The sequence below is a fragment of the Phoenix dactylifera genome, chromosome 15, assembly GCF_009389715.1.
Source record: "Phoenix dactylifera cultivar Barhee BC4 chromosome 15, palm_55x_up_171113_PBpolish2nd_filt_p, whole genome shotgun sequence".
Taxonomy (NCBI): Eukaryota; Viridiplantae; Streptophyta; class Magnoliopsida; order Arecales; family Arecaceae; genus Phoenix; species Phoenix dactylifera.
In genome coordinates, this window is record NC_052406.1 from 10,383,155 (window position 1) to 10,409,086 (window position 25,932).

Sequence of the window (25,932 nt, forward strand, 5' to 3'; positions counted from 1 at the left end):
GTATTCAACTTTTTCCTTAATCTGAGGGCTTATTCGCATGCATACCCTTCAAAACTTCTGATAAAACCCTTTGAAAATTCCCATGCAGGCCGAAGAATTCAAACCGCTTTACTCGAACACCAAAGATTGAGCACAGCGGTAAGATCCAAAAACTGTTAGTTCAAGTTCTGGCATTGCAGCCGGCAATACGTCATGCAGACAAGGCTTAGCTGCCTCTTTCAGAATGTAGTATCAGGAATTGAAGAAGAGATTATAGATAGAGGCACTAAAGGCACCTCCTAACTTTAATCAAAATTTAAAAGCCATAGTTTATTTCACTATAGAAAGAATAGGGAACAAATCCATGAGACAAAGATCCCTATTTCTGTATAAAAGAATAACTACACAAAAAGGAAAAAAGAGGAAAAAGAAATTAGTCTTGATGGTAAGGCCAAAAAGTAACCTGTTTACAACTCTGATCGACTCTTCCAACTAGCTTGGCCGGAACTAGTTTGGCCGAAGTCAGTGCTGTAATCCTGGCTACCAAATGCCATCCTCTGAAATAGTCTGATTTCAGCTGATTGTGGTGCATTGAAGAGTTCACTTTGACCCGGTTTAACACCATTGTTAAGGTCGATGTCAGCTAAGCTATCAAGGGCTCTCACAACCTGGAGATAAGAATAGGTTAAAATAGCATGTGAAGTAAATATAATGTTCCTCTCACAAATAAGAATCTTGATTCTGTTGATTGAAATTAGTACCTTGCTCATTCGAGGCCTCATTGCTGCTGAGTGGCGGACACATGCTGCAGCTGCTTCAATCATACGAAACATCTCGCTTTGGTTATAGTTCTTTTCAAGCCTAGGATCAGGTAATTCTTCAAAATCTCCAGTTTCGAGTGCATGGCTCAGCAACGGTCGTGCCTGAAATGTCGCGTTTGCAGTTAATTAATCAAAGGCTATCATTTTGAATAATGGTAAGCTAGAAAATCTGATGAAACTAGAGTGCGAATGAGAAGTGGCATGCTTGGGCAGGACTTTTTATGGGCAGTATTTTCATTGGAGTGGAGAATGGGTGTCAAGGATTTTTAACATTGCATGCCGCCATAGATTTGCTCAGTTTACAAGATTCCAATCATCTTCTGTAGTAGCAAACTTTGCTGCTTAGGAAGAGAAAATATATATATTTACAAAGAAAAAAAACTTTATCCATGCATAGTTTATGGTGTTGCAAAGCTAAAAGCCTAAAAACACTGCAGAGCTCTCGAGTGGGATGCGGAGCCTAAGCTATAAGTGTTATGTTTCAAACCAGTGATGCAGACCCTGGTGTCAAAAATTATAGAAAATGTCCAATGTCAATTGTAAGAAAATTTTATTCATCCTCTATTATGAGCTCCATCTCAACCTAGGATACAGTTACATCAGATAAGCTGATTTACCTGATCATATTTCACATCTTAATCTCCAATCAAACTATTTTCCTACATGGTCTTAACGTTAGTTGATACCTGTGATTAGCTTATTAGTAACCTTATTGCCGATGAAACATGGACATGGATATAGATACAGCAGAATATTAATATGATGATATAGCAAATCTTGAAAAAATATGCTACAGATCGGATAGGATGCAACCATACATACATGCATACATACATACACACATACAAACAAACAAACATACATATATACATATATATAGATATATAGATATATAGATATAATTATATGGATATAAGTAAAAGAACATTCATAAAGTATAGTGAGTTATCACAGTAAAATAGCCCATCCTTCAGAAAATAATATTAAAATCCAGAAATCCATCAATTGCTCATTACTGAAATACATAGACCACAATCCATATTCAATACCATAATGTTCACATCGCATACTCTAAAATTAATCATCCATCATCAAAACTTTAACATTCATCAAATAAAACAAAAGTCCTCATCCTCATCCCCAAAGGTATTGGAAAACTATCCTAATTGCTTCCAAGAACAAGAACCTAGTCTCCTTAATTTCATGTTTTGGTGCCCAGGAAAATTCTTTTCAATTTTTGGTGCCAAGGAAACAATATGTCAATCCAATCAGACAAGGACATTGCCAGCCTCATGCTCTCTTCTTTCACTGACATTCTGAAATGCACAACTAGTTTAATGTCATCTATCAACCTATGAGGCTACGATCATAGATTTTATGTAATTTCTTCAAGGTCCAGGGAAGGGATTTATCCAACATGAGCTTGTTGATCTGCTGAAACTTTGCGAACCTTTCAAAGGATAACACTGATGAAGAACTTAAAAACTAAATTATATCTATATGTAAGTGAAAGATTGACTTGCGATTGACAGAAAAAAGCAGAAATAGGAGAAGGGAAGGGGGGGGGGGGGGGTGAGCGAGTGAGAGAGAGAGAGAGAGATGGCCGGACAGAAGGAAATGAGGATCAAATGATTGTTTGGATCTGATATCAAGAGTTAAAAATAACCCTACTAGAAAAAACCAGACACACGTAGATGCTAAATCACATTAATTAGGTTCAAACTACAAATAAAACTTATGTGAAAATATATTAAAAATATCATTTTATTAAGTGGATTTCAAGGGTTCACGAAACCACAGCATGAGCCAGCATGACTTTAGTCCAGTAGTCTGCATCCCTCTCTTCGCTCAAGCGAGAGGTTTAGGGTTCAAACCTCTGTGGTGGCATTACCAATGTATTCTCAAAAAATGAGGCCATAGCACGATGTGTTTCTACAATACGGTATGATAAATGTCAATACTTCACCATTCTAGCTTACCCACTCAACAAGGCTCTCATCACCCAAAGGCTGTGATGAGTCAACAGGTTTTCGTCCGGTAATAAGCTCAAGGAGCACAACCCCAAAAGAATAAACATCAGATTTCTCAGTCAACTTGCCAGTCGATGCATACTCTGGAGCCAAATACCTGCAAGGACAAAATAAGTTCAGTTTGTCTTAAGCCAAAAGCATCATAAAATTCAGATGAAACCTTTATGGAATAGGTTTCCTCCACTCAGCATGTAGCAAAAATACCATTGTACGTGTTTCACCTACCCAAATGTTCCCATCACACGAGTAGTAACATGTGTACAAGCATCCATAGCTAACCTTGCGAGCCCAAAGTCAGAAACCTAGGTCATAAAGATGAGTTAATCACAAGAGTAAGAAAAGTATAATGAGTATCAAGAATATATTTCACAGATCACAGTCTTATATTGAGGCTGACCTGAGCTTCAAAGCTATTATCCAATAGAATGTTCGAGGACTTTATATCTCTATGAATTATCCGGGGATGACCTAACAAAAAACAATAAAAAGGCCAAGAGAAATAAACAAGCGACCAGTAATTAATAAATACCTATTCATGATGGTAAATATGTCAAAAGCACATTGTTAGGGAAATATTACAATCCTCATGCAGGTATGCTATTCCACGAGCTGCACCAGCTGCAACCTTAACCCTGGTCGACCAATCCATAACCGGGTTTCCTTCCTCTGCACATGCAAATTCATAATCAACAGAAGTTTTTTGCATAATGTGAGAAATGAAAATTCCATCAATCTCAAACAAGGATCAGTTACTTTTATAAAAGGAGCACACTGCGAAAGTTGCATCTTACCATGAAGATTATAATGAAGTGTATTATTAGGCACATAATCATAGACAAGCAATCTTTGGTTCTCTGCTATGCAGTACCCTACAAGTGAAACCAAATGGCGGTGGTGCACACGACTGATAATCTCAACTTCAGCTTTGAACTCGCGCTCGCCCTGTCCACCACCAACTCTGAGTTGTTTCACAGCCACTTCTCTTCCATCTGGTAAGCATCCTTTGTAAACACAACCAAATCCACCTTCACCTAAAATATTCTGGGTCGAGAAGCCATTGGTTATCTCATACAGTTCTTTATATGTGAAAAATGATTTTGAATTGCCCAACCCTGCTTCAGATGGTGAATTTATGAATGCTCCTTGACTTCCAGTACGATGGTGATATACTAGAGGAGCTGATGGGGATCTTGGATGGGACGCATCTAATGAGAAAAAGTAAGTAAACACTGCTAATTAAATAGCCATAATGGCATGATAATGCACAAACATTTTCTTGGTAAGTTTTCTAGCAATACTTCTAGGACAATAATAAAATAAAATGCTAAAAAATGACATAGGAAAGTTATAGGTGTTACCTGACATTTCTGAAGATTCAAATGGCGAAGGCCGGACAAGCCCTGCGTTATATCCACCGATCTTCTTTTTACGTTTCCTCATGAACCACATAGTAGCTACTACTAAACTAAGTATCAGAAGAGCGGATACCACAGCAATAGGTACTGCAGTACTAGCTTTAATCCCACCACCTCCTCCAGAGTTGCCACCCCCTTGTGATGAACTCGGATTGGGTTTCTCTAATGGCATAGTAGGAGGGTGTAAGTGTAAACTACCAGGAGGAGCGGGAAGAGAGGGTGAAGCCGGGGTAGATGGGCTTGCATCACTAGAAGAAATGTCTGGAGGAGGAAAAGGGAGAGAAGAGGGAGAAGGAGTAGAAGGTGGTCGGCCTTTAGGTGGTGGTGCTGATGGATCAGAACGTGGGTTTGGGGGTCCAGAAGGAGGAGGTGACTGTTGAACTGGTGGTGAAGGTGAACTCTCGGGTGGTTTAGCCAATGGGGATGGTGGAGATGAATCCGATGGCGGCGGTTGTGGTTGAGACCTGGAAGGCGATGGTGGCGGGACAATTTCAGGTGGAGGGCCGGAAGATGGTGGAGGTGAATTAGGAGTTAGTGGAGGAGATGAAGGTAAGGAAGTTGGTGGAGGGGAAGCTGCAGGTGGCGGAGGAGATATTGTCGGAGGTGGGGAAGAAGCAGGAGGTGGAGGAGACGATGCTATCGGTGGCGGCGGAGTAGCGGCAGCAGGTGGAGGGGAAGCAGCAGTAGGTGGAGGGGAAGCGGCAGCAGGTAGGGGTGGTGAGGCTGCAGGTGGAGGGGAAGTGGCAGCAGGTGGGGGTGGTGAGGCTGCAGGTGGAGGGGAAGTGGCAGCAGGCGGGGGTGGTGAGGCTGCAGGTGGAGGGGAAGCTGGCGGTGGGGAAGATGGAAGAGATGGCGGCGGCGAAGGAAGAGGGGAAGGTGGAGGGGCAGTGGAAGCAGGGGGAGGGGAAGTCGCCAGAGGTGGTGCATTCGATGATGTCGGTGGTTCAGAGGTGATATTGTGTAGAAAATTCGGTGGTGGAGAACCAGCAGGAGGATGAGAAGTGGAAGAAGGCGGTGGTGGAGAAGAGGCAGGCGGAGGGGGAGGGGAAGTCGCCGGAGGTGGTGCATTTGATGATGTCGGTGGTTCAGAGGTGACATTGGGTAGAAAAATCGGTGGTGGAGAACCAGCAGGAGGACGAGAAGTGGAAGAAGGCGGTGGTGGAGCGAAGGCAGGCGGCAATGGTGGGAGCACTGATGGAGAGAGTATAGGAAAGGAGGCCATAATCCACCAAGTTTCAGCCCCTACTTCCTCCCCTTCAAGTAAAATCCCAAATGATCCATAAGCACTCCTAAAGAACTCAAAAGACCGTGGCCAAAATCAAAATCCTCCCATTTTACAAAGAAAGAAACTCCAAAGCTTCCTCCTTTTCACAAGATCAAAAAATGAGCAGCACCCAGAGATCCTCAATACTTTACGGCATCTAATCAAACTTCTAAATATACCTCCCTTTACAAATATAATCCAAATCAGTGCAGGAATCAAAAATTTCTAAAAGCTCAAAAAAAAAAAATCCCCTCTTTTTCCCACAAGGCCCGATCGGGAACAGTCCAAAAACTCATGAAATCAAACTTTCTGGATGAGATCCAAATATTCAAGCTGTCTTTTTCCTGACTACAACTCCATTGTCGAAGATTTCAAGGACCCAAAACTGAACTAAACCCAAATCTTCAAACAAAAACTCAGCACCACATTCTAAGACGCCAAATGGCGAACCCTTCCCCCAAAAATCTCAACTTTTTGTTGAAGAACCCCCCAAGATCCCACTTTTTTCAGAAAATCCACGCCAAAATGCAAACTTTAGAGAAACCAAGATCATAAAAAAGTCCAAACCGATCTCCCCAAACCTGCCAGCCCAAATGCGACCAAATGCCAGTAAAAAAAAGATCCAAATTTTCGAGAACTGAAGAAAAGCGACACACCTCGCAACCTCTTCTCCTTCACCTCTCGTGCTCTCTCCTACCTTCCTCCGGGGCTCTAAGGGGAACGCGACAACGACCACTGAGCTGTCCGGGTTGTTCTTGGGGAGGATGAGAACTCTGTTGGGAAAACAAAGACCAGCTTTTATACTGCCCTCCATAAGAATATCTTACAAAGTAATGAAAAGTTAGTCGGCTCGTCCCATTGTCAGCGACGGAAGCGAGAATTTAACGAAACCCCGAGCTAGGCTTGCTACAGGCCATCGAATGTCCGCCCGATTCACCCCAATATAACTAAACCTATCTCTCAAAACCCTAATATTTTTATTTTGCCTGAAGAAGATGTGAGAACTCATCCTGTGAGCTTACCTCCTGATCCTCTCCATTTTTGCGCGCGCGCACTCACACCGCGTAACGAAATCTAATCCTCCTTTTTAATGTCCATGTCTAAAATTCGTAGTAGCTTCTTATTGATCCGCTCAGTTGCGTGGCAAACATTCAAGTTTTTTTTTTTTTTTAGTGAATATAAATATTCGAGTTTCAAAATAGCATATAAATACTACTGCTTTCCTTTAATTTTATTTTATTTTTCTATCTTTTCTTTATCAGTTTCCCAATCAAATTTCCAGATCGACCTTTTTTTTTAATACTTATTTTACTTCTACATTGCCATTTGTCACTATCCGGCCAGTTTGGTACTTCAAACTTTTACTTGAAGCCAGTGGGAGAGGGAAATAAAAAAAAAAGGTTTTAAATTCCATAGTTAAATATAAATATTGATAATATTTTTTTTCAAATATTGATACATTTCATATAAAAATAAGTTGAGTTTATGTGGTTAGATAGTTAAGCTCAAAATATAAATATAATAATAAATCATATTTCTTTATTATAATTTATAAATAAAATTTTTAAATTACTATTATAAATATGAATCCATGCATCTATTTATTAAATGCTAAAGGAAAATTATAAACTACAAATTTAGCCAGGTTGTAGCTTTTAAAGAAATAGTTACATCTATTTAATTTGCTAATAAATATCTCTAACGTTAAATTGGCATCCAATAATATGAAACAACTCAAGCGTGCATTGGAAAGCCTCTAGAACAAGCTATTTAGGGCATGCCGTGTAGAATATGGTTTCTCCGATCATAATCTCTTACTCGTGTAGTGGTGCACTGAGATGAGTATAGGGTCTATAGAAACGAACTGTTATGATTGAAGTTATTTAGGGCACGCCCGTAGGATATAACTTCTCCAATCACATCCTCTAGTTCGATTCACTTTTACCATAATAATACATAAGAAAACCTCTAACATCTATCCAAGTAACAATTGTTTTAAATGGTACCATGGACATGGTAGGTGAAGGGCCTTAGCCATCATACATGAAAAGCATTGCAATTGTAACAAGCTGATCATAAAGTTTAATTTATTCGACCCAAATCCAGCTCATTAATCACTGACGTTGCTAATTGGGTTTCCGGTTGGAAAGTTAGACTAGTTTCTAGCCGTCAGGTTTCAAAGCAATTATGTAATCTAAACCTTCACATAGGTCTAAGATCTCTGAGCATTTAGGTCATTGCAATCTGCATGCGGATTGCGAGGACTTTTGCTACATAGTAGTTATAAACTCACCAAAAAATATTTGTGTAAAAAAGAAAGAAAGAAATCTTAATAGCTTTATAGGCCAGGATGAGAGCAGCCATTGATCACTTATGAACCCAGCACTGCTCCAATCAAGTCGGGTGGACTTGGAATGAATCCAAGTACATCAAAACATGGATAATATTGTTAGAACAGACAATATAAATATTAGTCAATGATATAACCCTCTAAAAAAGAAATCCAATTTTTGAAGAGGAAGAACACCTGACCTGCCCCACCAACCGAACTGATTGGATCTAAGTACCTTAGAACTGAAGTAATTTGGTTGAAATCTAAAACCTACTCCTATTCATGAACATGGCTGCCTTGGCTTGAAAAATGCATTGCTTTCATTTAATGCACTTATCTTTGTTTCATTAGGAGTACTGCCAGGCATACCTTAAGGGGTATACCTCAAATCAGATTTTTTGTGTATCATGCAAGAGGTACGTAGTTTATGATGCACTTTATTATCCACTTTATTCCTAGCAGTATTAAAAAAAAAAAAATCTGATAAGACTGTTCTAAAGATATATAAATTTTTTTTGGTAAATCGAATGATTTAAATTAAACGAGAGCATATACATTCATAGGAGTCAGAAAAATAGATATATATTATAAAACTGGATATATAGAAAGAGCAGTAGAAGTTAGTGTATGAGCTTTTGTATTCCAATGGTGGGAGAATAGAATTCCTCCAAGAACTTGTGCCATGGCTCTTTTTACATAGATGGACGGGATTGGCAGCGTGTGGGTCCCGTTGGTATACGCGTTTTCTTGGACTTGTTTGAAAGGGACAAAATTGGCGGTGCATTCTATTGCCACATGCTGTAATAAACTATAACATACCATTCAAACATATCCTGACTAGGGTTTTCAAACACAAAGGAAGGATTGGCCACCTTTTAATCATCAAATCATTCCAAAAAGTTGACTGTTTTGAAACAAGGTATTGCTGATTGCACCAGGATAAAAGTTTGTGGAGCATTTCATGTCTCATCGATCTAGAGCACATCAGGGACTATTAAGTTGTAAATCTTCTAGACCCGGCTTGGCTAAAAAAATCGTAATCCATAAATCTCATTTACGCATAAAGTAATTACGAATGCAAAAGGGGCTAGCTACGTCCTTCATGTGTATTAATTTTATTAGGATCCGAATGTCTGAAGAAAGCTGATTTGAATGAGATGTGGGCCGGATTGGAGTTGTTCATGTGATTGTTTGATTTATAAAAAATGATGCTTGGACCGGTCGAACACGAGTGATCATATTTGTTGGTATGAAACCTACGATTAATGTTAAGCCTAGTATACATGGATGTTCATATATGTGCAACACGGGGACCACACCTGTTCATGTCGGCTTAATTTCTTAAACCTAGCATAGATTGTCAATGCAGTCTCTTTTATAAAGAGTGTTGGTGTGATTCACTTGGACCAAAATATTCTCCTCTAAGACTTTTCTTCCTTTCGGATCCAAGTAGATACCAGTTCTCCATGGCATGAAAATTTTATTGAGAATTCTTGGAGATTTTATAGAGAGGGAGAAAAAAAAAGAGAAAGATGATTAAAGGAATTTCTTAAACTATGCACTTGAGGATTACGAAATTAATCGGATATCTTTGTACGAATCTAGAAGAGCAATATCATGATAACAAATGGGATGGTTTATCGCAAGAAAAGGTGATGAATAATTATCCACATTTGCTATCTGACATATAGGAGTAGCATTACACATGCAATAGAGATATATTTTTGTTTTGTTTATCCCTTTTTTTCCCCTTTCCAAACAGGTGGAGGAGTGAAATTGTTGTCTTTTCATTATTCAGTGCCCGCACCAAAGGAAGAAGGATGGCTTTGTTGTGAAAAGAAATCTGTCTTCACCATTGGGTATAAAATTGATGCAGGCCGAGTGTGTCAAATAGAATTGTTGCTGGAAATTGGACCCGAGGGCGGCCGCGAACTGAGGAGGAGGAGGAGCTCCGGCGAACACTGGCGGGCGGCGATCCGTCGGCGGGCGGCGTCCTCCATGGGGGGCCTGCAAGAAGCCGGTGGCCGGGCTTTTCCGGCGCCGGCCCTCCGATGCCTAAGTCAGAGGGGGGCTTAATTTTGGAGAAGAGAGAGGGACTGTATGTGAAGTCCGAAAAATTCCCTTGGGAGGAAGAAGCCTCCTCTTTTAGAGGGAGAAGGTCCCCTTTTATAGGGAGAGTGGCAGGGTTACCTGTGATGTGACTGGGCGAATTAATGGGTTACCGTCACGATTGGACGTGGGCGTGGAAGTAATGAGTTGCCGTGGATGGCTCGTTCCCATCATGGGAGGAGATGGCGTGCAGCCAGAGCTTGCTTGAGGCGCGCAGTGCAGTACATTCTTGGGAATGATGAGGCGTTGACAGTCATAGCAGAGTATGGTTCCTGATTAATATGTCGTGGCGTGGCCGGCAAGTAAAACATGGTGCGGTAAGGCTGCTGCAGGGCATGGCCGCAGCATATAGACGACGAGGTCGGCCTTATGAGGTCAGCTCAGCCTTCTGGTCTCGTCCTGCTGTGCTCGGCCTCCTGAGCTCGGCCTTCTGGTCTCGGCCTGCTGTGCTCGGCCTTCTGTGCTCGGCCTGCTGTGCTCGGCCTGCTGTGCTCGACAGCCTTCTGTGCTCGGCCTTCTGTGCTCGGCCTTCTGGTCTCGGCATGCTGTGCTCGGCTCGGCCTATGAGCTCGAGCACTTGAGCTCGAGAGCGGAAGAGCCCGAGCACTGGGTTGAGCTCGAGAGCGGAAGAGCCCGAGCACTTTGATGAGCTCGAGGGCGGAAGAGCCCGAGCGCTTAGATGAGCTCGAGGGCGGAAGAGCCCGATCGCTTAGATGAGCTCGAGAGCGGAAGAGCCCGATCGCTTAGATGAGCTCGAGAGCGGAAGAGCCCGATTACTTGGATGAGCTCGAGAGCGGAAGAGCCCGATCACTTGGATGAGCTCGATCTTGCTGACGGATTTGGGTGCTATAATTGCATTTGTGGGGTGGTCCATTTTTCCACCAACACTACCCCCCGACTTCCGAGTTCGAGCTGCTTTTTGGCTCGGACAAAGGAAGTAGTCCAGTCGTCGATCATCCTGTAATATAGCCAAATATGTATAGAGATGTACATGCCAAGTAGGGTGTACCTCTCATGCAGTTGGAGTTAAGTGCTCCAGGCTGCCTCAGCGGCCTTCTTTGGCCTTGTCTGTTGGCGATCAAGCCGAGCTCGATAGTCGACGGAGATCGAGCCGAGCTCGATTAGTCGATGGAGATCGAGCCGAGCTCGAATAGTCGATGGAGATCGAGCCGAGCTCGATAGTCGATGGAGATCGAGCCGAGCTCGAATAGTCGATGGAGATCGAGCCGAGCTCGAATAGTCGATGGAGATCGAGCCGAGCTCGATAGTCGATGGAGATCGAGCCGAGCTCCGATAGTCGATGGAGATCGAGCAGAGCTCGATTAGCCGATGGAGATCGAGCCGAGCTCGATTAGCCGATGGAGATCGAGCCGAGCTCGATTAGCCGATGGAGATCGAGCCGAGCTCGATTAGCCGATGGAGATCGAGCCGAGCTCGATTAGCCGATGGAGATCGAGCCGAGCTCGATTGTTGATGTAGCATGACGTTAATCCTTTAACTGGGGGATCCGAGCTTGGTCGGGAATCCGATCTTGGAGATATACGGGAGATGGACTTCATTCGTTGGCGATCGTGCGCCCTTATTCGAAGCGGGGCGACGTTGGAGATAGAGATACCCGTAGGTCGTTTTTTGGATTCTCCGACCTGAAAATAGATAAAATATTGAAATTATTTGAAGCCAAAGTGGCGTCCTGTACCTTTTGGAGATATTTTGATGGCTCCTGAGCTCCAAAGTCCCTCGGGACTTGGCTCAGCACCGGCCTTCTTTGGCTCGATTTTCTGGGGTGTTCTGCGCTCAGGCTTCTGAGCTCGACGGCCTGCTGAGCTTGGCATTCTGACCTCGGCAGCCTGCATGAGCTCGGCCTGGATGAGCTCGGCGGCCTTCTGAGCTTAGCAGCCTGCATGAGCTCGGTCTTCTGAGCTCGGTCTGCATGAGCTCGGCCTGTATGAGCTCGGCGGGGGCTTCTGTGATGGCGACGCTCTGAAGGGGAGCAACGTCGCGGGCGCTATCCTAAGGACTTACGCCCGTGAGGAGGGAGTACATGCTGGTTTCTTGCTTGCTGCCGGAAGACAGAAGACTTGGAAAGACAATGGAATTTAATGGGGCTGTACCCTTTGTCACAGAGGCTTACAATCTCATTTTAAAGCTCCATAACTCTCCTTCTCCAGACCTCAGCTTTTATTTCTCTTTCCCCCCAACTCGTTGACGTGAGACTTAGACTACTACTTCTCACTGGTTGCCCCCACATACGTCGTTGCAGCGGGAGCCATGCCTGATTCGAGATAGCTCGGGAGTCGGGAGAAAGTTTCTTCCTCTGCTTAACATGATCCCGTGGAGGCGGCACAGGAGGGGCCTCCACTTGTTGCAGGCTTTGGGCTGCAATGGCTAGCGCTTGGACTTGTTGCACTAGCGCATCGAAGTGCTCGAGTTGGACTTGTGGAACTTGATCTACCGGAGATCTTGGTGGTGAATTCTGGACTGAGCATTTGGGACTTGGAGCATGATGCTGAGAGGCGTTAAAGACTCCTCTGCTCCTTAGTTTCATGACCGCAACTCGGGCCCTTCCTCTAGTGCCAACTGTTGCTGGAAATTGGACCCGGGGGCGGCCGCGAACTGAGGAGGAGGAGGAGCTCCGGCGAACACTGGCGGGCGGCGATCCGTCGGCGGGCGGCGTCCTCCGTGGGGGGCCTGCAAGAAGCCGGTGGCCGGGCTTTTCCGGCGCCGGCCCTCCGATGCCTAAGTCAGAGGGGGGCTTAATTTTGGAGAAGAGAGAGGGACTGTATGTGAAGTCCGAAAAATCTCCTTGGGAGGAAGAAGCCTCCTCTTTTAGAGGGAGAAGGTCCCCTTTTATAGGAAGAGTGGCAGGGTTACCTGTGATGTGACTGGGCGAATTAATGGGTTACCGTCACGATTGGACGTGGGCGTGGAAGTAATGAGTTGCCGTGGATGGCTCGTTCCCATCATGGGAGGAGATGGCGTGCAGCCAGAGCTTGCTTGAGGCGCGCAGTGCAGTACATTCTTGGGAATGATGAGGCGTTGACAGTCGTAGCAGAGTATGGTTCTTGATTAATATGTCGTGGCGTGGCCGGCAAGTAAAACATGGTGCGGTAAGGCTGCTGCAGGGCATGGCCGCAGCATATAGACGACGAGGTCGGCCTTATGAGGTCAGCTCAGCCTTCTGGTCTCGTCCTGCTGTGCTCGGCCTCCTGAGCTCGGCCTTTTGGTCTCGGCCTGCTGTGCTCGGCCTTCTGTGCTCGGCCTGCTGTGCTCGACAGCCTTCTGTGCTCGGCCTTCTGTGCTCGGCCTGCTGTGCTCGGCCTTCTGTGCTCGGCCTTCTGGTCTCGGCATGCTGTGCTCGGTTCGGCCTATGAGCTCGAGCACTTGAGCTCGAGAGCGGAAGAGCCCGAGCACTGGGTTGAGCTCGAGAGCGGAAGAGCCCGAGCACTTTGATGAGCTCGAGGGCGAAAGAGCCCGAGCACTTAGATGAGCTCGAGGGCGGAAGAGCCCGATCGCTTAGATGAGCTCGAGAGCGGAAGAGCCCGATCGCTTGGATGAGCTCGAGAGCGGAAGAGCCCGAGCACTTGGATGAGCTCGAGAGCGGAAGAGCCCGATCACTTGGATGAGCTCGATCTTGCTGACGGATTTGGGTGCTATAATTGCATTTGTGGGGTGGTCCATTTTTCCACCAACAAGAATTATTATATTTGAAGCATCAATTGGCAATGTTGTTGGCATCGGAGCTGATCGTAGGCTAGGGTTGGGCATCAAAATTATCAAATTTTGAATACTCCCGGGTCGAAGCTCGACTAAAAATTAATAGAGTTTAGACTTCGAGACCTAGCCTATAATCAGTTCTACTTGGCATTACTATAGAACAAATAATTTTAAGAACTGCCTTCATGTACCAAAAATAAAGCTTTCGTTGTTTATGCAAGAGTGACTAATACATTTCTTGTCAACAACAAGACACAATCTTAGTAGCGCTTGCTCGACAAGAATTAGGACTCGTCCTAATGGTTATACCGCTCTATTTAGCACCTAAAAATTTTGAGTTTAAATATTGAATGATGCATCTCCACATGCTGGAATATTGGAAATTGTAGTGCAAGTATACCTTTTGTTCATGGAAAATGCAATTACAATCATTAATATTGGATGCTATCAGCCTTGGAGATAACGGTAGACTAGGTAAAAGGAAAATGCTGCAATGTTTCGTTCCAAATAAAGACTTTGTTTTATGGTAAGACATTACTAACTCCTGCTTTGCTTGGTTACTAAATCTCAGCACGTACTAGTTATAAACTAAAGCGGAAGGCTTATTAGGGATGGGTTTTCTAATTTAGAATAACACGCAATATTAGATTTCCATCCATCTCTTTTCATTATTGGATTCCTTTGGTGAATTAAATCAAGAGGGTTGGAAGGACCACCTACGCCCACCTCCACTTCGATATCTTCATCACATAATAAGCTAGCTCAATATAATGCAAAGGACAAAAAAAAGATTTATTTCCCTAAATACAATTTTGAGTGCTGTCAGCTCATATAGATTTCCATCCGCACATGTACCTAGACTTTCTTCCATAAATGGCTCCACGGATCTCCATCTGTACCTAGATTCGCCACTAGCTTCTCACTCGTGAGTCGTGGCAAGGCTTTTGATCGTAAGTAGAAGCCATTCATGGATATGGTAAATGATATGGATCTTGCATGCATGAGTTGGCTCAAAAAATGTAGACGGTTCAAGCTTCAATGTATCGATGTAGGTGCATATTGAACGAGCCGGCCTTATGTTGGCATTACATTAATCATTATACGTATACAAAGGCAAGAAGGAAATATAGATCGTAATGGAATTAAAATAAATTGTAGTTTATATAATGAACTGAAAAAGAAGTTATAGGCTCTAAATTAAAGAACAATGCAATACTTCCATGCCTAACAATAAAACTAATAATAAGTGCATTATATACACGTAATCTTTCTTTATATTGGCTTATCTCTACCAATCAAGCATGGTTCCTGTTGCTGGAAATTGGACCCGGGGGCGGTCGTCGGTCGAGGAGGGGGAGCGGCAGGTTGACACAGGGGAGCGGCGGTCCGTCGGCGGGCGGCGTCCTCCGTCGGGGTGCCTGCAGAAAAGCCGGTGGCCGGGTTTTCCTGCGCCAGCCCTCCGATGCTTAAGTCAGAGGGGGGGCAAGCTGTGTTTGAAGGAGAAAGAGGAGAACAGTATTTTTTGAGTTTTCTGTGTCCAACCCCCCTTTGAGAAGCAAGGGCTCCCTTTTATAGGGGGTCGGTTTATCTGTGATGTGATGGGGCGAGACCGTCGTACGGCTCGGTATGTTGTTTGGACTGGCGCACGATCGGATGAATCATTGCATTGATGTCGGAGATGAGGTCGTCGTACGACCCGAGCTGGCACGCGATCGGGTGAATCATTGCATTGATGTCGGAGGTAAGGCCGAGATCAGGGACTTATCACAGTTGACTGGACTCTGCTGAGCTGATTTGCCGTGGAGAGCTGTGAGTCCGTAGATAACAGGAGCCATGCGCATTAATTGTTGAGTAAGCCGGAGGTGCGCATTAATTGTTGAGTAAGCCGGAGATTCGCATTAATTGTTGAGTAGGCTGGAGATCCGCATTAATTGTTGAGTAGGCCGGAGATCCGCATTAATTGTTGAGTGAACCGGGGATTTGCAGAGGTCATGCGCAATAAATGCTGGGGCAGTGGCAGGATATGGCCCCTGGCCGGACCTCGGAGGGGTATGGCCGTAGTAGGTGGTCGACAAGAATAGACCTCGGGTGTCGGGAATTCTCCAGGTCGGAGGTTCTGGGGTCGGACGTTCCGAGGTCGGACGCCGACTTCGATTGTCCAAGGTCGGTGGTTATGCGGCTTCTTAGGGGCGGGGTTACTATATTGCTGGGGGAAAACCGTATTCCCCCCAACAGTTCCAAATTCAAACGCATCAAGATGATCTTGTTGAATAGACTCCGGATAGCTTTGCTCGCCACAAGTGGATTTCTGAATGTGTTCCGAGTTAGCCTGCATTGGAGTACTCGTCTTCTTTCCATGTTTATTTTTCTTCTTAAAATGATAAAAATACAAAACACTCAGTGCCAAATTAAGATAACAAATCTGTATAATTACTGGCATTACCAAATAGTTATTATTTGCATGCACACTGCTTTTTAATTTTAAAAAGTCCAGTTGGTTGTTTTTGCAATGCATAGTCGTCATTATATAAGTATGAATGCTGAAAGAACCAAACGAAATTAAAAATGTATACGTTTGATGCTCGGCCATAAAAAGACGAAGCCATCTTAAAATAGCTTTTCAAAATAGTGTAATGATATAACAAATTAATTTCTTATGGAGAGACGGGAATAATATTATTACATATATTATAATATAGCATTGTCTCAACTATTTAGGATTAGCTTTTTAGATTCTCATTAGCCGAGCATTCTTATTTAAGGCCACTTATTATGTTCCATCAAACTTATCCAACTTAGAAATTTTCATAACACAATATACAAAAATACAAAAGCATGAGCTTAAAAATACGGGCACCAGAAGGGGTGGAAAGTAAATTGCATAAAAATTGGATATGTTTTTAATTTTTGTTAAGAAATTGCAATTTAGGCCAGGAACAATATTCATATTAAAGATTTGTCTTAGATTATAAAGTATCATAAAATTATTCTTCTCAGACAATAAAGTGGCACTTGATGTGTTAAATCAAAATATCTTCATATGCTGGAAACTTCATTTACAAGCGTAGCATTTGGAAAATTTACAAAATTAATAACGAATTCATTTTGTGGCGTTGGGCCAATCTTCTATCCATATAATATTTTAATTATACTTGTTGATTTATTAATATATAATAAAAAATAAAATACTGAATTAATTAATTATTACGAATATTCCTAGAAGAGGGAGTTTTTATTTTATAAGGTAATATCGCACTCCTTGATAATAGCAAATTGCATCAAGTTCATAAAATTATTAATCGGATATAGCTAGCAGAAATTAATCAAAAAGTTATATAAACTCATTATGTATGAATTTGGCAAGTAATGCAAGTAACATTTTTACCGATGAAAAAAAGTACGTTTGTTGCATTAATTACCTGAGCTTTATATGCCATATTCTCTGCAAGAACTTGTTTATACTTTTGAGCTAATTCTGCATACTTCACTTGTAGTTCTTCATACTTGACGTATACCTCTTTTATCTAATCAAAAGTATTCAATAACAGCATTTAGATAGGCAATAAGAGTCTCTAAATCAACGATCTTGGCAAAATGAGAAATACTATGCCCAGAGCTTTTATCAAATAAAGATAAACTATATATATAGGTTACCTGAGTTTGATAACTTTTCTTATACAAGCGGTAGAATGTTTAAGATCAATGAGTTGACAAAAAGTGGCCAGCCTTACCTTGTCGTGAAGCTCACCAATAAATTCTTGCTCTCTCTGCCTTGATTGTCGTGCTGATTCCCTATTAGCTAACTTCCTACTTGACAGAGAATGCATCAAATTAGAATGAAAGTCCTGCTCACTTCTTTAATGTGATATAATAGACTTAGAAGCGTTATGATTACGTTGAGAGACATTGATATACCTTTTAGAAGAAAGTTGACTCGGAGCTTATATAATTGCATACTGAAGATATAGAAATCTTTTAAATTACTTAGGAGATTGATCCACTTCGAATAGTTTAACAGATCTATTTACATACCGCTATCTTTTATAAAAAATTTCTATTATTTTTTTATATTTTTTTCTTGTAATTTTTTTATAAATAGTTTATGTAAACCTTTTTTTTTTCTAATAAAGGCGGGATGACTTTGCCTCCCTCCTTATATAAAAAAAAAGCCTTATGATTAAATTAATATACTGATACTATTTTAAGCTGTAAAAGGAAAAGCATAACATACTTAAGGAACTTGTTTTTTAAATTAATGTAAGCTTAATAATAATCAACAGAAGCCTTACCGAGCTATAAAATATAAATATCAATAAAACACTTAATATATGTTTACCTTCTTAATAGCTTTTCTTCAGCGTGGTCTATATTTTCTGTGGTCTTTCTTTCTCCTTTATAACTTGGCATCTCAGAGTATGATCTCTCAGTCGCCATACGATGTTGATCCGTTGGCATCTGTATATGAGAGAGAAAAAAAAATCAGTGTTATACCATGAAAAATTCAGAATACACAATTTTAATTGAAAGTGATTTGATACTAGTTTGGATGACGAAAACAACCAAGAAAGGCGGATTCTCTGCAAGGTATTGCTCGAAAGGATGCATGAACTCTCCTGTATGCAGGGGCGAGCCTGGACCAAGTACTCCTTCCTTCTCCATGGAACTCTTTTCTTGATCTCTACGTACTTCTTCTCCTCTCCTTATTTCTCTTCTCGTGCAATGTCCAGCCTCGGACGTCGTGAATATATAAAACTGTAGAAAAGTAAAAATAGGAAAGGTATGGTATTTTTTTTGGAAAGCTTTCCTAATTGGGTTGGATTGGTGATCCAACTCTATCTCAAAGCGTGAGTTTTTTTTTTGGTAAGATTTCCGGCTCATCAGAAAATCTTGAATTAGATCGGTGATCCAACTCATCTCAAGGAGTGATTTTTTTATTATTATTATTATTTCCCTTGGTAAGCTTTCTGTCTCTTCTTTCTCGTAAAATAAAAATAAGTAAGCTTTCCGTAGAAAATCCCGGATTGGGTCGGGGATCCAACTCATACCCCAAATCTAGTCTAACCTAATCTAATCTATATTTTTAGGTCGCAATTAGGAAATAAGGAGATGGAAATGGAGGCTGAGATGGTCGGTCCAGAACTAGGAGATTCTGGGCAAGGACTTATGAGTCCGGAACTTCCTTCTTGGTCCGGGGTGAGTCGGGGGGACCCGGACTCGGAGATTCTGCAGAATCCTTACGTTCCTGGAGAGAATCATGGGGGATCTTCGAGTCAAAAATAAGTTTTTGATATTTTGCTGCCGATGATAGCAAACTTGCGCTATTTTTTGATTCTTTTATGTGCATGCAGTTAAGTTTCCTAGTCCTTTTCTTCAGACCTTCTGGTGCTTATGACTTCACTCCTAATGTTTGAATTTTCCCTGTTTGCACTTGGATATGCTCTTGGATTATTGCCATTTCAAGGCAAATGTGGCCGACGAATGAAGTGGGATGGTGTACTTGTGATTGTTTTCAAATATTTTTTTTATTTTTTTATTTTTTGGTACAACGGCATCTCACACACAACGTGTATGAGTGCAGCCAACAAAATAAAAAAAAAAAAAAGCTGACAGAGAGAAGAAGGAACATATGCTTGGTTCTTCCAAAGAAAACCTCCAGCATGATGAGCCGTAAAGAAGACTACTCAGTTGGTCGCATTGTTCATTTCCGGTAGACATGAATGGCCATCCTCTCACTAGTTTCAAAATATCGTAGAGCAGCAACTGCCAAACTGTATCTCTATATCAACCCGCATCTCTATGCCGATTTCGAAGCCAATCGATCATTGTAGTCGAGTCTCTTTCAAAGTGAATGCAAGCCGCACCTAGAACATGCGTCGCATATGAGATGCTCTCTCATGCAGCTCTAAGCTCAGCTCTAATGACAAAATTGTCAAAGATCCGTCAATCTCCGGCCACCACAAGTCTGCTGTTGTGGTCTCTAATAATAAAATATATGCCCCTACTGCCAAATATATTTTTATTAGACGGCAATTGAGAGCGCTTGGTTGTAACCCGTCGGTCTTGTACTATTGCGTGTGTGTTATTCTGATAATACCATATGGTATATTTCTATTCCTATCCTATACATTCTTATTCTAATTATTTCATGATGGACCATTATGAACCGAATCTAACTGTAAATATAGCCATGGAAGCTACTGATTTCGATCTTCTTCAACGTTCATAGTTCTGGTACGGCATTTTTTTTGGTTACTTCGAGTCTCAAACTATCTCCTCTTCCCAACTCCCTTCATGATCTTTTTGAGAAAAACAGCGAATTGGACTAGAATTGGCCACAGAGAGGCCTCTTAAACTCAGATAGGATGAGTTACATACATAATAATTGCACTTTAAAACAACAAATAAATCAAAATCTTCCACGGAAGGAAATTACTGTCGTTATTTTTTTCTTTCATTTGATGCTAAGAATAAAAGCAAGATGCAGGATGCAGTACTGCATTTTAGTCCCTGATCATATTGTAACAACCCAAGACTTCACCCAAAATGGTTAGCTGGAAGTTACTATTTGGGTTCCTTGATCCTGTATAAATACCCAAGATCTACCCAGCGAATAACCGATGTGGGATTAAACACACGCCCGCACGGATCCTCACACATATGCCACAGAGAAATGATGGAGAACTCTCCAATGTGCTGCAGGAATTACAGCCAATTCTTATCTGCAGACGGAAACTTGGTATGCCACCTTAATTAATACATCATACATCATCGTCTCATCACATACTTTTCCATTATGTGACTTCAGCCAGAGCAGAGAGAGGTCCAACTGCTCGAGTTTAGGGGGAAGTCTGTGCTGCAAATCGAAGAGCGGCGGAGGAAAAGAAGCTACAAGGACCCAAGCGTGCTTAGAAAAGAAAATTGGGACCTAAAAGACGAAAGAAAGGCAGACAGTGACTCTAAGCATCTGTTTTGTAATGGGAAATCTAGATCCATCCATGTTAATTGAGGTATAGGTTTTTTTTTTTTTTTTTTTTTTTTTTTTTGGTGAACCAAAAAAGCAAACTCTTCCCTTAGATATTGCTTGGAGTTGAAGAATAATAATAATAAAAAAAAGACAGCGATAAAAATACTCTCCTATTTACAACATACCTCTTAAAAACATTATGATGACCAGAAAAATATTTGTTAAGCCCTTGCATATATAGAACCCTCAAGCAAACTTATCGTACACTTGTGTCTTTCTAAGTTCCACCTGATCCTTCACTACCTAGAGGATGGAGAGAAACTATGGTGGAAGTGGTATGAGAAGTACAGGTTTTATAGGTAATTCTGGAGACTGAGTCCGTCAAGGGTCTTGGTCGCCTGTTCATTAGTCCAACCATTGGTTAATTAGTTAGAGCAGATTATAATTAAAATATTAAAATACTTGAAAATGGATACTATTAAAAAAATATGTCAAAATAGTGATTATGTATCTATTTTGGATATTACTCTTTAAACCTTTTTATATATTGTTGCTGGAATTTAGACCCGGGGGCGACCAACGACTGAGAAGGAGAAGCTCCGGCGTGAGATGGTGGGTGGCAGTCCGTCGGCGGGCAGCGTCCTCCGGGGGACCTGCAAAAAGCCGGTGGCCGGAGTTTTCGGCGCCGGCCCTCCAATGCTTAAGTCAGAGGGGACAAATGTGTGGATAGTGAGGTCGAGCGCCTCCAGGTCGGACGCCTCCAGGTCGGACGCCTTCAGGTCGGGCGCCTCCAGGTCGGACGCCTCCAGGTCGGCGCTTTCAGGTCGGCGAGCTCGGACGAGGAAAGTAGGGGGTAGTGTTGGGAGAAAATTGGAAAAAAAATGAATCGCCCCGAAACACGTGAGCGCATTGCCAGCACGTGACTGGAGGCGCCCAACCTGGAGGCGCTCGACCTCACTATCCACCCGTTACGGTCACATCCTTCTGCAGCTCGACCGGGGACCATGCCCTGCAATAATTAAGGCGCATGGCCTCCGCAGATCTCCGGCTCACTCAACAATTAACGCGCATGACCTCTGCAGATCTCCGGCTCACTCCACAATCAATGCGCATGATCTCCGTTGATCTCCAGCACATTCCACAATCAATGCGCACGCTATCTACGGATCTCAAGCCCTCCACGGCAAACAGTTGACCCACCCAGCTACGTCCGATCAGCCACGATGACTCACTGGCTTCGGCCGGATCTTCCACGGCAATGCATTAATTCATACGATCGTGCATTAATTCATACGATCATGCTCAATCATGACGGTAACCCGTTCGCCCCCTCACATCACAGGTACATCCGTATCCCTCTATAAAAGAAAAACCCCTCCATTTTAGAGGAGGGACTCTGAAACTCTGGGATACATTTTCTCTCCCTCTACACATTTACCCCCTCTGACTTAAGCATCGGAGGGCTGGCGCAGGAAATCTCGGCCACCGGCTTTTTGCAGGTCCTCCGGAGAACGCCATCGGCCGACGGACCGCCACCCGCCATCTCACGCCGGAGCTCCTCCTTCTCAGCCGTTGGTCGCCCCCGAGTCTAAATTCCAGCAACACATATCATCCAGGATCTTTTTGTACAAATTGTTTGTGGTTAGCGTAAATCTTGAGATATGGATAGTTTTTGCCCGTATTATACAAATTAGGGCTAAAACCAAATTTAGCCGGAGTCAACCAAGTGAATAATTTCAATAGACCATGCATAGCCCGGTAAGAATCAGTATCATAAATCAAGCATAGGTTGCACATTTTTGGCACTTCATGTATCTATACATGTATGCATCTATATTTCTTTGTAGAAACAACAAACAAAAAACACATTATCATTGATTTTTCTAATACTTTACAATATCACTCATCTTCAGATCAGCCATTGTTGATAGAGGTGGAGAATGAGCACTAAGGGTTTCTTCAACGATGTTCGATAGCAAGGAAGAGGTAGATGATGGTGGAAATTGGATGGGTATCAATGAGGGTTGGAGAGCAAGCGTGAGAGATGGAGAGGGGATCAGTGCGTACCAAAGTAACAGACTCATGGAGGGAGAGAAAGAGATAGGAGAAGGACGAGCGAGACAACAACCATAACAACTGTAATGATGCTAGATGGTGGTAGAGGTCATCGGAAGGAGAGTAGGAGGAGCATAGTGGAAGGGTATAGGGGTTAAAGGAGCGGAGAAGTAAAAAGAAGCAACCTCTCTCAAATTATTATAGAAATAATATATTTAAAAAATTATAAAAGTTATCAATATTATCTCGACGATCAAGAGTTTTTAGATTAAATTTTAGTAAAATTTTTATTTCCAATGGTTCTAGTTTGTCGGTACTAAAATTATATTTTAACATACAGCTTCGATCTATTCAAGAGATCTATCAAAAAAATACTTCTTGCTAATAGCTCATGCAGGGCTATTAGCAAAATTTGGCACGAAAGACTCTTTTTCTTGCGGTGGATATTATGTACAATATTGCATTTAGCAAGGTATTTCTCATGAAATTATGAAATTCTAAAATTATTTCAAAATCTAGGTTATGATTGGACATTCTTACGATGAGCATTGAACTTAAAAAGAATGTCTCGTGGTGGAAGCTTTTTGAGCATATACTTATTCTTCTTATATCTTTCTTGTTTACTACTAGTGCACACCTTGTATTATACTTAAAAAATGGACAAAAATAACTTTTTTTTATAATTTTTATTTGTGTACTCAAAAATGAATAAATTAGTTACAAGTCCAATGATGTCTTAAAGAAAAGAGGGCAAAGGATCTTCCACAGCATCCTCCCTTTTGGCGCTCCATCTGCAAAATATAAAAGATGCAATTAATTAGAATATAATTTTATATAATATAAGAATAATCTTGCTTGTTTCAATATATGAAAATATCTATATTTGTTCAATTATATTTAAGTGTCTTGAAAATCAGAGATTATCTTTGGGATTGCTGTTGATATTAGAACTTTTGGGTGGGGGGTGTTTGGAAGTATAGCAGCGCAGCAGCTGATCCAAATCCCAAAGGGAGGAGAAGCAATTATTTCTATGTTCCACTTCAGAAAGATCCACAAGCCATGAAAATTTTTAACCAACGAGATGACGACACGTCAGGACACTAGCTGACTCAGTGAAGCAAGTTCATACAACCAACACTGTTGAGTCCAACCTAAGGCCCAAAACGGACATCCACAAACTAATCAATGGCGTGTGCGGATAAAGACACCCTTCCTTTGTGCACGGAGACGGTGGCATTCGATCCGTAAATAAACCCATATCAGGTGGCATTCTGCTGGACGACTTTAACCGCCTCTGGGCCGTTGCGGGACCCTCCTCTATAAAAGCCCCGTTCGCCTCTGCTTCCATGCATGCAGATCAGCCGAGTCGAGAGAGAGAGAGAGAGTGCGAGGGGAGGAGGGGAGAGAGCGGAAATTCCCCATCCTTGGATCATTTCATCTTCTTTTTGGGTAAAAATTTCGCTCCCCAATTGCCCATCGCGAGCTATCCCATTCTAATGAGTTTCTCTTTTTTCTTCTCCCTTCTTTCTTTTTAATTTTTAGGGTTTTGGATTTCGATTGAGAGCGACGTCGAAGATGGACGTAGACCAGATTTGTAACATCATTGGCATCTTCGGTACCTTGACTAACGATCAAGCTCTAACCCTAGATCTGCACTCCTTTACTTCCTTCTCCCTCACTGATCTCTCTCTCTTCTTTTTTTTTTTGGGCCGTTTCTTGGTGATTATTTCGACTTAGAAGGTTAAATATATATATATATCTACCAGATTTCTGATTTCTCAATCTGAAATCTCTCTCTCCCTCTTCTTTTGTGTTCCCGCCACCCAATCGGTGTGTTTCTACAATTTCGGAGCACAATCTTTCATTTTTTTTCCTCAAATGCGGCAAAATTTCAAATTTCAGAAAGCTTAATTCTTCTTCTAGTTCTTGATTCTAATTATATTTTTCTTTTCTTTTTTTTTTGTTGTTCTATCTTAATTTCTCAGGCAATATCATCTCCTTTGGCTTGTTTCTCTCCCCCTTGTAAGATACTAAGATCCCTTTCTCTCTCCGCATGTGCGCGCGGATTTGTTTTCCTCTCTATTTAATTTATTTTTTTTCCTACGGTTCCTCTCGCATTGTTTTAAAGAAAATTAGCGAAATCCTTCCAAAAAAAAATGACGACGAGGGTTTGATTTGATTTGATCCGGAATTTATCTGGAAATGGGGAATTAATGGCGGTGGTTCAGGCCAACGATCATAACGATATACCAGAGGAGGGCGGTGGAGCAGTTCTCCCCGATCCCGTACCTGGCGACTTTCCTCAACTGCGTGTTGTGGGTCTTCTACGGCCTCCCCTTGGTCCACCCCAACGCCCTCCCCGTCGTCACCATCAACGCCGCCGGCGTCGTCTTCGAGACCCTCTACCTCGCCATCTTCTTCCTCTACTCCCCCAGGCAACTCCGCCTCAAGGTCGTCAAGATCTTGCTGGCGGAGCTGGCCTTCATCGTGGCGGTGATGGCGGTGGTCCTCACGACGGCGCACACCCACGAGCGCCGCTCCCTCATCGTCGGCGTCCTCTGCGTCGTCTTCGGCACCTGCATGTACGCCTCCCCCCTCTGCATCATGGTAAGCCCGAGAGAGGAGTCCTAATTAACAACCATGCGCTACTACTTCTGATGATGATCTCGTCGATGATGGCGATGCGCGGTGTTTTCGCCATTAATTTGAAAGCATGCACGTCTTGTGTGGGTGCACAGAAACTGGTGATCGAGACCCGGAGCGTCGAGTACATGCCCTTCACCCTCTCCCTGGTCGGCTTCCTCAACGGCGTCTGCTGGACCACCTACGCCATCCTCCGCCACGATATCTTCATCGCCGTACGCAAGCTCAGCAGAACGCAAAACGATTTATTCCCCCTTGCGTGCAATTTTTCCATACTAACTTTCTTCCACGTGGCAGATACCGAATGAGATGGGTGCGGTGTTCGGGCTGGCAGAGCTGATCCTGTACGCCATCTACTACAGGACCACCCCAGAGCAGGACTCCTCGTCGGAGGCCGCCTGAAGTCTGCACTCTAAATTCCGTTCTCTTGTCTTCTCCGGAACGCTTCGTTCGAATGCCAACTGCAAGGCGATGGAGGGTGCTCCCACCACCTCCATTAATTGGTCATCAGTTTCAATTGAAAGACGTACATCTGCTGCTGTATGTGCGACTGCATCCATCCATCCATCCATCCACCACGGATGGATGGTGATGATGATCGATGAT

The 25,932-nt window shown here is 42.7% G+C and overlaps 2 protein-coding genes across 2 annotated transcripts; one reads left to right on the forward strand and one right to left on the reverse strand.

Annotated features, from left to right (window-relative positions):
- Nucleotides 1–250: 250 nt before the first annotated feature.
- On the reverse strand, nucleotides 251–6,468 carry LOC103705844 (proline-rich receptor-like protein kinase PERK9). Its single transcript, XM_008789725.4, has 8 exons — nucleotides 4,189–6,468; nucleotides 3,622–4,035; nucleotides 3,410–3,496; nucleotides 3,228–3,298; nucleotides 3,056–3,132; nucleotides 2,780–2,927; nucleotides 741–902; nucleotides 251–647 (listed from the first exon to the last, which is right to left on the reverse strand). The coding sequence occupies exons 1-8, from the start codon at nucleotides 5,465–5,467 to the stop codon at nucleotides 447–449; spliced, it is 2,439 nt and encodes an 812-aa protein (XP_008787947.1). The 5' UTR covers nucleotides 5,468–6,468; the 3' UTR covers nucleotides 251–446.
- Nucleotides 6,469–22,593: 16,125 nt separating this feature from the next.
- Nucleotides 22,594–25,932, forward strand: LOC103705875 (bidirectional sugar transporter SWEET5-like). Its single transcript, XM_039134494.1, has 5 exons — nucleotides 22,594–22,699; nucleotides 24,669–24,705; nucleotides 24,912–25,290; nucleotides 25,422–25,541; nucleotides 25,624–25,932. Exons 1-5 carry the CDS (start codon nucleotides 22,594–22,596, stop codon nucleotides 25,726–25,728), a joined length of 747 nt encoding a protein of 248 aa, XP_038990422.1. The 3' UTR covers nucleotides 25,729–25,932.

Coding starts and splice junctions, on each gene's coding strand:
- LOC103705844 (XM_008789725.4), bottom strand. CDS start 5,467: ATGGCCTCCTTTCCTATACTCTCTCCATCAGTGCTCCCACCATTGCCG. Junction 4,036..4,188: donor TGAATCTTCAGAAATGTCAG/GTAACACCTATA, acceptor TTTTCTCATTAG/ATGCGTCCCATCCAAGATCC. Junction 3,133..3,227: donor ATAATAGCTTTGAAGCTCAG/GTCAGCCTCAAT, acceptor TTTATGACCTAG/GTTTCTGACTTTGGGCTCGC.
- LOC103705875 (XM_039134494.1), top strand. CDS start 22,594: ATGTTCGATAGCAAGGAAGAGGTAGATGATGGTGGAAATTGGATGGGT. Junction 24,706..24,911: donor GGCTTGTTTCTCTCCCCCTT/GTAAGATACTAA, acceptor GCGGTGGTTCAG/GCCAACGATCATAACGATAT. Junction 25,542..25,623: donor GCCACGATATCTTCATCGCC/GTACGCAAGCTC, acceptor TCCACGTGGCAG/ATACCGAATGAGATGGGTGC.